This window comes from Cyanistes caeruleus, chromosome 1 (genome assembly GCF_971803275.1).
Source record: "Cyanistes caeruleus chromosome 1, bCyaCae1.hap1.1, whole genome shotgun sequence".
NCBI lineage: Eukaryota > Metazoa > Chordata > Aves > Passeriformes > Paridae > Cyanistes > Cyanistes caeruleus.
In genome coordinates, this window is record NC_141701.1 from 23058952 (window position 1) to 23073689 (window position 14738).

The 14738-nt window shown below is 37.2% G+C and overlaps 1 protein-coding gene across 5 annotated transcripts in view; it reads right to left on the reverse strand.

Annotated features, from left to right (window-relative positions):
* The window catches only part of CPQ (carboxypeptidase Q), a 147017-nt gene that overhangs the window by 17531 nt on the left and 114748 nt on the right, over positions 1–14738 (reverse strand). For all 5 annotated transcript variants that reach the window (XM_023920743.2, XM_086882000.1, XM_086882005.1 and 2 more), the window contains exon 7: positions 11234–11435. In XM_023920743.2, the coding sequence (XP_023776511.2) occupies positions 11234–11435 (202 nt within the window). The remainder of the gene's footprint in view (positions 1–11233; positions 11436–14738) is intronic.

Genomic DNA, 14738 nt, shown 5'->3' on the forward strand with positions numbered 1-14738 from the left:
ACGTGAACTGCAATTCAATTGTATGTGGAAAACAGTGCTAAAGTTATTCCTCTAGCAATTGCCCACTAAAGGAATGTAAGACAAAAAAAAAAATCTTGAAAATCCGTTCTGTGACTTCACTGGTGACAGGTTTGGTTTTTGCTTCTTCACGTCTCTGATCAGAGATGGACAACTGAGCATTGTTCTTTCTCAGCCAGCTCCTGTCAACTCCTATTGTGCTTTGGTTGTTGTTGCTGTGGGTCTGGATTTGGGGGGGAAACAGGCAGGCAATTGAGACAATCCTTGTTTAGGTAAAACCACCCTGTTTTAGAATTCTTCATAATAACCTTTGTCCTCAGAGAATTTAAGTTTTTTCTTTCTCCGATCTCTAATTCACAACTCTAAGTTGTTTTCAGTATCTTTCAGGAAGTGAGGTGCTTCTGTACATCCCCAGAGGAATTTGGGATAGCTGTAAAATGCCAATGCTCTAAACTCCCATGTCTTTGCTTGTAGGTTAGAGAATTGAGAAATCAAGCTGCTCAGCTTCTTTCTCCTCCACAATACCACATAATGGTTTTCAACTGCTTCCAATTTTAAATCCATAAACATTTTCAAACACATGGATTATCCCAGAGGACAACAACTGGATAATCAAGCCCACTGACAACAAACTTGTGCTCTTAGTAGGAGATGAGGTTGTACCTTTTTAGGAGTAATTCACAATCCCTCAGGAGTCTGGAGAGCAGAGTCTGAAAATCCCTAGTTTAGTTCAGCTTTCTTTAAAAACAACAGCAACAAGTAAAAAAATTCTTCTGTCCCAGAATGTGATTGCTCGGGTTTAGTATAATGATTAGAACTGAACTGCAAAAGGAAGAGTGCCTATTTTCTTTGGTGGATTTCCAAGGTCTCATGGCAATTGGGACAGAACTCTGTCGTGGGCACTGAAAGCAGCTGAAAGCTGTGGACAGACTGGCACTGATGTATAGTAAATCTTAATTAGGTTTTCTGGCTCTTTGCATGGGGAATTCCAATAAACTGCTTCTTTTGTTGAGATTCATGGTTTGTCCTTGCAGACAGATTTGTTTATGTGCCCCTAAAATACACATATAGGAAACTTATGCATCCACTTTTCTTTACACTCATCTACCACATTTGCTCAGGTGAAGCTCTTGTGCTAAATAGCTGCAAGGTCTGATGATTCCAGCAGAAGATGGACCCGCCTAATTAGGAAGGTAATGATGATTCCTTCCTCTTTATTGCACTGTTAGACAGAAGGTAACTCATAAGGAATCCCTGGATAACTGTTATCATTAGGGAAACTGAGGAACTATAAATTGTCCAGTGATTATGGCAGATGATGTCAAAGACAGAACAGTAACCCCACACCTTCTCTCTTGCATTCCTATGCAGCCCATAATCCTTTCTTGAGGATTTGCCAATACAAAATACAAATGTATATTCAGTTTCTTTCACACTTAAGTATTTTTTTGTAGTCTGAATTGACCGTGTCTGAATTGACTGAAATTGTTGCATGAAAACACATATAATATCACTGGAAAGGGATTTATGGGAAAAAGAAATTGGTATTCAATAAATTCTGCTCTTCAGAAATTCAGAAGCACTATAGACCCAATCTGTAGAAAGAGTTTTGAAGACAAACACATAGAAGGGTTCCAAGTGTCTGGTTTATAAATGTTAACAATATCCTGGAGAGGCTGCCACTGGAATAATTTTGAACTTGCTCCTTTGAGGAAGACGTTTTTATAAATGATTTCTGAGCTTTGCATTTGTTCAGTTTGGACTATAAAGGCCTTGGGCATTTACACCTAAAATGTCACTTGCAAATGAAAATACACTGTGTTTGCTGCTTCAGGAAGGAACAAATTTCTTTACTAATATCTAAAACTCTGTCGCTAAAAAGTATTCAGATCCTGAACCAAAATCATACTTGGTTCAAATCTCCAGTGTGCTCTACACAGTCAGCTGAGATGTTTCTACAGCTTCTTTTCCATGTTAAACTTCCGGAACTTTGGGGGGGAGACAGCAGTTGAAGCACTGTATTATTTGCTGTATTAGCTATAATAAGCAATGAAATTTACTAAGAAAGTAATTGCTGCAGCTTAAAATTAAAAACTCTCAGGTCTCTGCATGGCAGCAGAATTAGAGAGACAGGGAAAGAGGTACTGCTCATGGTATAGGCAAACAAAGTTAGGAATTATTTCCAAATATTTATTTTCCAAATAGGGAAAATAAAAATCAGTGTTGCTGGATGGATTTCTAGGGGGAGCTGGCCAATGCCATTGGGAAGTTGCTTTCTATTATCTAGGAAAAGTTGTGGCAACTGGGGAAGACCCCAATAATTGAAAGAAGGCAAATGTTATGACTGTTACGAAATCCAAAGCAGCAGAATCAAGAAGTGTGTCCAAAGGTGTCCACTAAGTTGATTGGAGGGATGGAGCACCTCTCCTATACAGAAAGGCTGAAAGAATTGGGATTGTTCAGCCTGGAAAAGAGAAACCTTTGGGGTGACATAATTGTGCCATTCCAGTTCCTGAAAGCAGCCTACAAGCAAGATGGAGTGGGACTTTTAACTAGAGCATGTAGTAACAGGACTATGTGGATCAGATTCCAACTGAAATACAGTAAATTTAGATTAGATGTTAGGAAGAAATTATTTACTGTGAGGGTGGTGAGGCACTGGCACAGGCTGCCCAGAGAAGCTGTGGATGCCCTATCCATGGAAGTGTTTGAGGGCTCTGAGCAACCTGACCTAGTAAGAAGTGTCCCTGACCATAGCATAAGGGTTGATACTAGATGGTCTTTAAGATCCCTTTCAACACAAGCCATTCTATAATCCTATGATTCTATGAACTATAAACTAGAAAAACTCAGTCCCCAGGAAAATGATGGACTGCAGGAGTGGAATAAAAGTGTCTGGAAAATGGCCTGGACAGCTGGACCCAAAGGGTCACCATCAACAGTTTGAGGTGGCTGGTTATGAGTGGTGTGATGCCCAGGGGTCCCTGCCAGGTCAGCATCCTTTGCATCCTTAGCAATGACCCAGATGGCCTGTGCCTTCATAAAATCTGTGGAAGGAGAAGCTGTGTACGCTGCACGGCAGATTTGCTATTCAGAGAGCTCAAATTCCAGAAGTAGCCTGACATGGACTTCAGAAAATTCGTGAAAGACAAAAACAAAGTCATGTATTGGAAGAGGGCAACACATGGCCACAGAACTGGTGGGAGATGCACCAGCAGTTCTACAGAACAGGAGCTGCTGTGCAAGAAGCACCAGGAATATCGTGTGGTAATGAGGTAATACAGGGGAATGTATTTCTCTTTGGAAATAGGGCAACCAACAGGTCCAAGGAAGTAACATTTTCTAAATATTACACTTTGTGACTCCAGAACAAGAAAAGTGTGAATGAATAGACGAGCCAGAGGAGAAATAATCACTCTGGCTGAATGATCAGCTTGTTCTCATCATTCTTTATCATTCCAATACAGCAATTACATCAGCTGTGTTCCGCTTTAATTTTAAACTTGACTCCAAACCAATTGAAACTCTAAATAGTTGAGGATAAAGCAAGCCCTGAAGAATCCTATTAGAAATACTCCTGATATGACTTCATATAGGAAAGTACTTGGAGAGCTGCAAGTCAGACTTTAATACATTTAACCTCTGTCCCTCCCATCACGAGCAGCATACACGTGGTCTTCCTGGAATGCTACTGAATGCTTTGTTTTTATTCAGCTTTTAATACCAATGCCATTACAACTTGTTTTCCAGGAATGAAATCTATGAATCCACAGATATTTTTGCTGTTGTTCCTAACAACCATTCTGGGTTGTTATACATGTGGTGAGAAATCTCACAACATTTGCATGCTATCAATGTGTCTTATTTTTCATGCGGTAAAATTTCAAGTTAAAAAAAATAAATAAATTGTCAAGAGAATCTTATTTTACTTCCTCACTTTTCCATTGGCAAACATCCCCAAATTCCTCACAGAACTCTGACTAAACTATTTTTTTATTATTATTTTTTCTTTCTGTTTACTTCATTATTTGCATAAGCTTCACTGAAGCCAAGTTCTAGGAATAAGGATTGACTAACTCATACTTCCGAAATGCCTATTTAACATGCTAACACTGAGGCCTGTGTCTTAATGTAGAACACTTGTTTTTTTTTAGGATCAACAAATGGCAAATACTTCCATCTGAAAAAGAATATTCCCACCCACAGAAACAGAACTCAGCTTTCCTAAGGAGCAAACAATAGAGAATTAAGATGTCTCTCAGAGGCACAGCCAGAATAAAAACAACCACACCCCATATCCAAATGAGATCCTCAGCTGGATATTTTCAGTGTTTCTTTTCTGAGACAAAGTATGTTCTGCTACTAAAAAGGTGAGTTGGAGAAGCAAATTTATTGATTTTTTGGGATGTTAAGGAATTGCATATGCTTCCAGGAAGAACCTATTTATTAAAAAGGGTCATTTACACCAATCCATCTCATCTAAGTTTTTGAAGAGTAAGCATCTAAAAGGAAAGAAGAAAAATAACCTGATATTCAAAGAAAGAAGAGTTACAAAATAAGAGAAAGAAGTCCACTAGCCAGAAAGTGCAAGAACCATTAGAATTTATGATTTTATTTTAAACACCGTAATTTAAATTTTCATTACTATATTAATGAGCTTATATAATACTAGTACAAAGTTGAAAGCACTCGAACTTTTACTTCTAGGATCCTAAAAGCCAATCAGAATGTCAGTGTTTCAAACTAATTTATTGTAATATTAATATAAGATTATTTTAAAGCTGTCTTGCCTAAGTTTATCGAAAAACAAATTTTAAGAGCTATGGAATACCAACTACTTAACCCATGTGCTGTAATTCTTTACTTGTGACCACCAAGAAAACTTTGCCAAATAAAATGCTTCACAGATACTGAAGAGAATACCTAGAATTAAAATAAGAAAAGTGTTTAGAAGTTCCTCAATGTATGATAGCGTTTTACAAATGTTTTTGGTTTCACAGTTCAAATTTCCTTTGGGATCAGCAAGTTAATGACAGTTCTTTTTCTGTAACTGTAATTAGGATTATCTAAATGTTGTACAAATTAAACACAAGAGTTCATGATATTCAAAAATCTAGTCTGAAATGGCTGAGGCTTAAATGAGAAAGAAGCATTTCATTATGAAAATGTTTGCAATATTTACTGGCAGATTCATAGATATTTTAAGGCCAGCAAAACCCATTACCATCACACCTTCTGAGTGACACATGGCAAAAAATTTCATCTTGTATCTACTGCATCAAGACCATCCCTCCTGCTTGAATTACCCCTGTACTTTTTGAAGGGCACCTAAGTCTTGTTTTATACATTCAAAATGACAGAGAATTTCCGAGTTTGCAATGCTCTTCTGTAGCTTGCTAGCCTTATTGAAAGAAGGGGTTTGCTTTCATCCACTTTGAGTTTGTTTAGACTCAAATAGCCTGAATTGCTAATGAGAAATACAATACAAAAGCCCTCTTAAAACTACCAGGAAAATTTGCATTCAGGCACTGTGCCTAATTGCCCAACTCCATCCATCTCGCCAACAGTATTATCCCAGATGCATTTTTGCATGGTCTGTGTCTAGTCTATGTGAAAAAAAAAATAACCAAACCACTGCAAATCTGATGCTTCCTGTTAATTATTAGAAGTAGACAATACTCCATTGTGTCAAAACAAGACTAGCCCAAGCAGAGCAAAGGTGGAAGGAGTTGTATGTAAAGTATTGTCAAATTTGTCTGGTAGTCTAAAAGCACAACATAACAAAGCATCATAAGCTACAGACTGTTCTTTTCATTAAATGATAAGTGTCAAAGACTTTATTAACTTTATTAACTTTTTAACAATGACTTTATTGACTCTTTAACAGAGAAGGTCATAGGAAGCTAATATAACTGAGATATTATGTTAAACTGTGAGCCTTTTAAGGAATACAGCTTCATAAAAAGTTGCAACATATTAAATTCATTTAATTACTCCAGAGTAATTTCTAATTTCAAAAGCCCATTTTATTGGAACAATGATAAATTAGAGAATAGATTAATTGTTTTACAGATTAATACACACAGTTCTTTCTGCAATCAAGATTTTAAATAGGTCTAATAGTCTTAGCACTTACAGTAGGTTCCTAAAGTGCCAAGCAATTATAATTGTTCTTTTAGCATACTGGTTTAATTTAATACCACCCAAGTTGCAAAAGATTTGTCTTTTGCAGTGGAACACACTCATTCACCATATTTCCTTTATGAATGATAAAATAAGATATTTTAAAGGAAAGGAATGCCCTGGAAAAAACAATTTGCTAATTGCTATGGAAAAACTATATTGCTAATTATCAGACAATGGTTCTGGTATATCTCAGACTTACTGAGATCAAGACTGAGGCAAGACATGCATGTACACCATAAGCCCTTTACCCCTCATTTCTACAAAAATATAGTAGTTGATGTTGGCACTGAGCTCAACAGATGGTCAGAGCAGTGGGAACTCAACAAATATAAAAATGTAGCACCTATGGAGTACCTAAAATTACCTAGGTGCTTATAATACTATCCATAAAGTTTAGTTCTGTGAGTACTGTACAGGAGTTTTGTCCAGCTTCATGAGGAGACATTTGCCTTGAGTTTGTCACTTTGCCAGATACCTGAAACCCCACATGTGACTCCCTGTGCTAAACATCTCAAATGGCAAGTGACACAAAAGCTACATGGTAAAGTGAAGAAGTTTAACACCTACTGTTTTTTTTCACTTCTCTCATCTTGTAGGAAGGATTTTGTCAAGTGTAACACCCCTTACCCCCTGCAGCATCAAGTCCAAGACTTTTCAGCATTGGCTTATGAAGCCCTAGACTGTACATCTGATATTTTGTCTGGTTTTATTCTTTTGGAAAAAAAAAAGAAGCTTAGAAAGTGGATCTTGAGAGCCTGCCCAAGACTGTGGGCAGTATAAAACTGTGATCTATAAAAAGGTGATCTGATGGGCAGTGTTTCACACATCACAGTGAAATATCACTTCCAAACAGTGACACAGCCAAGAATGAACAAAGGTTATTCACTTATAATTTGGGAGAGTTTGCTCACTTCATGTCTAGCTGGCAACCTCAATTCAAGGAGTTTTCCTGTTACACTACTCTCTCTGACATGTCCCTCCCTGGCTGACACTCAGCAGAGGAGTATGCTTGGTACCAGCGTGCCAGCAGGCTTGCACTTGAGTCTGGTGCTACAGGGGTGATGGGGACAGGGCAAGAGAGGGCAGCATGCTCCAGAAAAGGGGTAGATTTAACCTCTTACATAACATGAAAGGAAATAATCCGAGTCAAAATCTGGCGTCTCAGGCCAAAATACAGCATATTTTAGATGAAGGTAATAAAATAGCACTATGAAAACGTAAAAAATGAGAAATATGATACATTATAGTATTTGTTTGCCACATTGGAATGACTAATAGACTGGGTTAGCAATGAATCTTTGATTTCTGAAGAAACATTAAAATTAGATGAACTACTGGTTTATTAATTTCTGGAAGAACAATTCTTCCTTTTTTTGCAGTGTAACAAAAAATCAAGTCACTGTGGAGACAGAGAAGCACAAACAACCATCAAGGTTCAAAGTGACATTGTAAAAGGAGTTTCACCTTTGGGCCACTGGTTGATTTTTAAAAGAGGAATTGAAACATGCCTTTGGGGAGCTGTTTGATGTCCTGGGTCAGCTTGATCTCAAACACAGCTTAGTTCCTAACAGACAAGTGTACTCATCATAAGCACTGCAGTAACAGATAATAACCCTGACAAAAAGAAAGGAGCATCCTTGAACCAGTTTTCCTGGAAATAATGTGTCACAACAGCCATTCCTTTGCAAAAATACAAAAGCACCTGTTTTAATCTCCCCAAACACCTAAAGCTGAACTAATGTTTACTGGATTCTATAACACAAATACAAACACTTCATCCTCCCTTCTCAGATTCTGAAGGCTTGCAGGTAAGGCTGATCCAGACCAGGGCTGCTGCCTTAGGAACTGCTCTAAATCACATTTGAAACATTTTGGTCATCTTCAGGTATCTGTGATCATCAGATACTTCACTTTTTCAACAAGAATATCCTAGCACTGGTTTAGCAAGGCTTGCTTAATGGTTTTTTAACCCTTTCAGGCACTGGAAAAAACCTGTTGTGAAAAAATATGATAGCAAACCAAATAAATAAAGCCAACCAACCTATCTTCCCACCTAGATTTGCAAATTCTAGCCAAACCTAATTTGGGATTTAGTGTTGCAAAGGAACAGCTTTTTTATATTTCCCTAATGAAAAAGAAAAAAAATGGAATTGAACACTTTAAAAGAAAGATGAGGAAGACAATTACATAATTTTTAAATGAGCAGTCTTAGAATCAATGGTCACCTCAAATGGTAAAACCATATCATAGAATACCTCACCACAAACCTCCCCTTTCCCCTGATTTATGCTTCATGAAAAAGCAAAACATAGCTGAAAACTGGCTATCAGTACAAAACCATAGCTACAGACATTCCTCACTGCTGGGCTGAACTGTTCTCAAAACAATCCAATGTAAAGGCCACTGACAAATATTTATAATATTCTGCAGTCATAAAGAACCAGAGTGCTGTGTTTGGTGTAGATCACCTTGCTTGTGCATTAGGCTTCAGTCTATGGTTTGCTAAGGACTCTGAACTCATGGCCTCTCTCATCCTAAAATCTCAGAATAATCACTGCTGTTTAGTAGCATTTCGTTGCACGTCCATTAAAAATAAACATGCTCAAAATAGAAGAGATTAAGAAGCTACAGTCTCTTTGGCTATCTCAGCTATGAACAGCTCTGAAAAACACATGTAGTGTTGCCTTCTGTAGATCTTTCAAACCAAAAGAAGTAGGAGGAGAAGAATATTAATAGCATCTAATAAGGTGAATCCTGGAATCTATTTCACACTGAAAAGGGTATCAAAATTCAAGAGAAATTACGTCAGAAATCATTTGTATTGTTCAAGCAAGAAGTACACAATACTTTCTCTCACTGTTGCAGAAACAAAGACACCAAGTATATATTCAAGAAAATATTTAAATAAAATTGATGAAGTGCCAACACTTGACTGCTTGTTTAAATTGAACAAAATTATGAAAGCTGTTACAATTTGTTTCAATGTTATTATATACCATAAAGGCTCATTTAAGCAGGGAGAACACTGTAGACAAGGCACAAAGATTAGAAGATGACATAGACTTCTCCCTGGAACAGCATGAAATACAATCTAAAGCAGACAAAATTCTTTTAGTGGAGCTAATTTCTTCTCACTGGGACTTCATGAAGAAAAAGCATCAGCATTCCTTTATGCTGCAAGAACACTTTGCTCTTTACTTAACAGGAAGTTAAATGAACCAAAGCTATAGACAGAAAAAAAATTTCCACCATCAATTAATGTGACAAATTCTTAATAGGAAAACAAATCAGATTTATTTAAAAACCGAGGTCTTGGTTCTGGCATATTCATGTTTTAATAAGGCTGCGCTTATATTCCCAAAGTTTATATTTTTCATAGTTTATGCTTTCTGAGAAGTACAGATGTCCATGGGAGAGGGCTTTTTCCTGTATTGCTGAGTAGCCCAAAGACTAATCAAGAGTACCATGGCAAGCTGTAGCTGCTTATGCTCCAGGTGCACCACAGCTGATGAGAAGTGCAAAAGCTCAATATCCACTGCCATCATAAGCACCACTCACATTATCAACTTATGAAAATAAGGCATTTGAATGTTAAATTTTTCTCTCTTTTCCATAATCTGTCACATTCAGATGGGAAGCACAATGCAAGTCCCTGAGGACCCCCTGGAATGCTCCCAGCACCTTACCTAGGAAATAATTTTGATACTTTCACATTTTCTAAACATAGGCTGAGTGGTGAGTTCTTATATTCCACCTACAACACAGATATGGTAGTGCGAAATTCTGGACCAGACATCTTTTCACAGGCACTTCCAGGCTGTGGAGGATGATGCATGACCACAGCTTCTCAGTAGTGCTTACAGACTCTCAAATCAGCTCAGCCCACCATTGCCACTGCTGCATGACATTGTACTGAACCAATTCCACTTCACCCAGAAAGCAGGACAGAAGCTGAAGATGAATCCCTAACTGTTTAATAATAATATCCATTCATCCATACTTCTTGCCCAGTATAGATATTTTGGTTTCAAAATTAGACATGCATACATTTATTGAAATAGTCATCTTTGTGGTATCTCTGTAAACCCTATGTGAGTGAGAAGCAAGGGGTTCTGACCATAAATAACATATTCCATGATTCACTCTCTTCCACAAGGTAAAAAACAGCAGTTAATAAAATATTAAAAGATTCTAAGCATATAGCAGCAAGTAGTAAAACTAGCATGAGAAATGAACCAGCCTACTTCAGCCATAAAACACAGGAGATAAAGAACCTTAAAATTTAAAACTGATCATAACTTTTTTAATATCACTGTTATGAAACTTTTCTTTCTACCATTATTCAAATGGAAATTCACTAAGGCTTCACCCAGGCTGGCCTCCAGTTGGCATTCCTGTGCTCTGAAAGCCTCTATGCTAGTGTGGGGTCTCTTGCATGGGGGCACTGCCAGTGGTGGATCTCTCTCACAGCTTACAAGTTTCTTTGCCAACAAGCTGCTCTTCACTTGGAACCAGATACAATCCTTGAAACAAACCCCTTAACTACTTCAAACTTTTCAGAATTTTACTCCTTTATCACACCATAATGACTCATAGCTTTTTAAATGTCACATTTCAAAAATAATGTCTCTCCAGCATATAAAACAAAGAGAAAAAGCCCCGAATTTCGAAGTGAAAATAATAATAATTAAAAAAATATTTCTTGTGTATTGGAGAATTCCCCTCTGCCTTGGTTTACTATTTATAAACCACCAGTCTGGGATTAATTATTATAAATCCTTAAAGCCGAAAAGAAGATTTTAGGCATTTTATTCTACGAATAATCTATACCATTATTAAACTGCAGCTCAAATGCACTTTATGTCCTATTTCTGTTGATCACCATTTAACATTTAAGTATTTTACCTGTAGTAAATTCTACTCCCTGGGGAAAAGAATTTCTAAGTACTTTGAAAACATCAGCCCACCCATCTGACGTGGCAGTGCTCAGTGGGAGCAGTGTCCCCTGCCAAGCTCCAGGGACACTCACCAGGCACCCCGTCTCTCATCCAGAAAGCGATGTCTGTTCCATCTGCAGTGTTGTAAACAGCCGTAACATTGATGGGCTGCAGCAGAGTCATGATCTCTCTCACGATGTCCCGGGCTTCTGCACTGCCAGCAAAACCCAGTCCAGATGGCTTGAAGGTGCCCTCATCAGACTCCATAACGATATCAAAGTTGGAGATATTTTCCTAAACATGTAAGAAAAGAAGATATTGTGCTGTGGTTGTTATTTTAGCTGGCATCATACACTAGATTCTAGGTGTCATTGTGAGCATACCACAATTTTTTTTTTTCAGAAGCAGAAAAATGCTTCCTGTGAAATGTATTCACAAGCATAAATGAAGGGACCTATCTTTCAGTATGGAAATGGCTGCAACAGTTCATGTTCTGAAGTACCAATACTCTGCAGGACCCACAACATGACTGGTCTGCTGTCCACAGATACTTGCTTTCAGACTTCTGAAGTGCCACCTAGAAAGGTAAACCATCACCAATATATTGCAATTTTCATTTGCAGCTCTCCCTTTCTTCTCAGACCCGAGACTCAGAAGTTCTGTTGCAGTGGAGAGAGTATGCAGTCCTGTGACATTAAAATTAGAGGCATCCAAAGCCTTCATTAACTGTGAGGAGCAATCTATTTAAAAGCCAGCTGTTCAGAAACACATTATTTTCAATATACCATACAGTCAATTCTGATATCAATTGGAGGATTGAAATGGCAAGGGTTTCCCCCAGACCAGAAGGAATAATGTCTATTTTAAGAAAAATCTGTGCTTCCAAGATAAATTCTCACAGGAAACATAAAAGGTAAGATTTTGTGTACAAGTAGCATAATAACATTTGCTTTTAGTGTGTACTTGGAAGAATCTTTTAAGCTTAAAGAACAAAAATTAGCAATTTCTTTACTTACCATATTTGCTTAAATTACTTGGTTACAAAGGTCTAATTGGAATTAAGTACACAGGGATTTTACATGAATGAAGATCTCATTTTTTTTGGAGAGGCACATAACTTTTTTAAACAGCTCACGGTCATGTCAGGCAGAAAAAAGCTATACTTCAGACTGTCTTGAATGTGACTAAGAGAACTTACTCCAGGTTTTACTCCTATGCTCAGATCTCATGCATGAATTTTATTGCTACCATGGGTTATTTATTATACAAAAATTATTACAAGGGGTATGAGATAGCAGCAACTAACAGATCCATGCATACATAGGCCTACAATTTAGTAAGTAATTATTTTAAATTTTTCTATATCTAAACCCAACTACGTACTACAGGTTGCTGTGAATAATTCACGTAAGTTTTCAGATGTCCTTTACAGAATTTGCCAAGAACCGCTTAACACTTCCCCAAAACTGTATTCTTTTGAGTGAAACAATTCTAACAGAGCTGAGCTATTTACTCTTAATTTAGAAATTTATCCAGTAGTTAAAAAAATTAATATAAAATCTTTACATGATAAAGAAACTGTAAATGCTATAATACCTTAAGATAACCAATTTATCCACACATTTAACTACTGGAAATCAAAGTGCAAATAATGAATTTTGTCACCTCATTGGCAATTGGCATTTTCAGGCAGTGAAAAACATCTCCAGTTTGCAAAATATTAAATGTAAATAATTAGGTTACATATGGTGTCTAGGCCTATCATCAAATGCTGTCCTGAGGTCATGAGCCTCAACATGAATCATGATTCACAGACCATCTGAATACAGTGGGAGAGAAGCAGGCCTAGAAAAGTACACTGCAGGTTGAAAGGGACCAGTGATGTTCTAGTGTCACAGATACAATAGAAAGAATGTCTCAAAATGTAAATTTTCTTTATCAAATGACCAAGGAGGAAGACTTGGTAAAGACAACACACATTGCAGTGTGCTGATGAATTGCCAATGAAAGCTAACTGAACTATAGTGAGCCCTAGATAAATATTATGCTGTGGTACTCAGCTTCTTTGGTTGAGTTTCCAAAGCAGGACTTCTGTCCATTTCTAGAGCAGCTGAAATGAGGAGGAGCAATAAGATCACGGGAAGGGATTATTCAGGACAGTGTAGTGAGAAGAGAGAGCATAGGAACAACATGGACACCTAAAAGAAATCTCACTTACCACTCAAAACAACAGAAACCCTAATTTCAAAAACTTCATAAACTGCTACTATTGCAGAATTGCTGTTCTCTTCAGCTGTGTTTTCTCACATGAATGTTTGCATGTGTTTTTAATATGAAACCGAGTAAACAAACCACCCACAATACATTACACCATATTGTTGTTCTGTAAGAAAGCTCTTCAGTTCTGAGGATGTGCTAGAGAGGCATGTAAACAGGACACTCTAGGGAGAGAAACTGACTTCACTGGGGAACAAAAAAGAAACTGGTCACAGCTACTTGAAGTACCATGTGTCCTTGAGAAAGCTTTTTCCTTATTTGGTCCACTAGAATATAGGATTACTTATAAAAATACTCACCATCAAATTTGAAAGTTGCAGTCTTAAAAAAAAGTTAGATTGCTTTCCCTGCTCCCATTTTTGTACATCTACATTGGCATTTCTACTTAGACAGAAAACACATGCTGGAAAACATGCTTAAAATATACTGCTTACAAATAGTGAAGATGCTTTGTCATCATTTGCCATCTATGATGCAGGAATAATAAAATAACTCCCACTAACAAAGTGAGGTGAGACCATACATTTGACCTTGACTAATTCAAAGGAACAAACAAAGATTTTAAAAAAAATTAACTGCAGGCTCAGCTGTTTCCTTCAGTCATTCTTCTAGTGAACGTACCATTTAAATAAACATTTTAAACCAAATAATTTTTTTCAGAAAGTAATCTCATCTGCTGCATCTTGATAGTGTGCCACTTCTCCTGGTATGTACCAGAAAATTAAAACTTCTTTGTATAACCTGCTGCCTAATTCTCTGAACATCAAAACAGACTTTTATACTTTGCCTTCTTATGACTTGGTCACAGAGGAGATCACCTCTATTATGTCATCTTTAGCTCTTCAATTGAATTTTTAAATGAAATAAATATTGCATAGGAAAATTGACTTTCTATTTTCATTGAATACACAATTAGGCACAATCTTTACCAATACTTCTCCTATTTTTAATTTTAAAATTTTAATTTATTTTATTTCTGTTTTCTCTATAAACAATCTAGTTTTTATCTCTGCTAAGCAAAACAAAAAATATAAGTACTTGTCATCCCTAAGGCAAAAACCTGATAATGTGAAATCACAGAATCACAGAATGAACAAGGTTGGTAGGGACCACAGTGGATTGTCCAATCTAACCTCCCTGCTCAAGGAGGGACATCCCAAAGCACATGCCACAGGATTGTGTCCAGATGATTCTCGAATATCTCCAGTGAGGGAGATTCCACAGACTGTCTTGGCAATCTGTTCCACTGCACCCACACAAGTAAAGTTGTTCTTCCCCATGTTCAGGTGGAACCTCCTGTGCATTAGCTTCTGCCTGTTG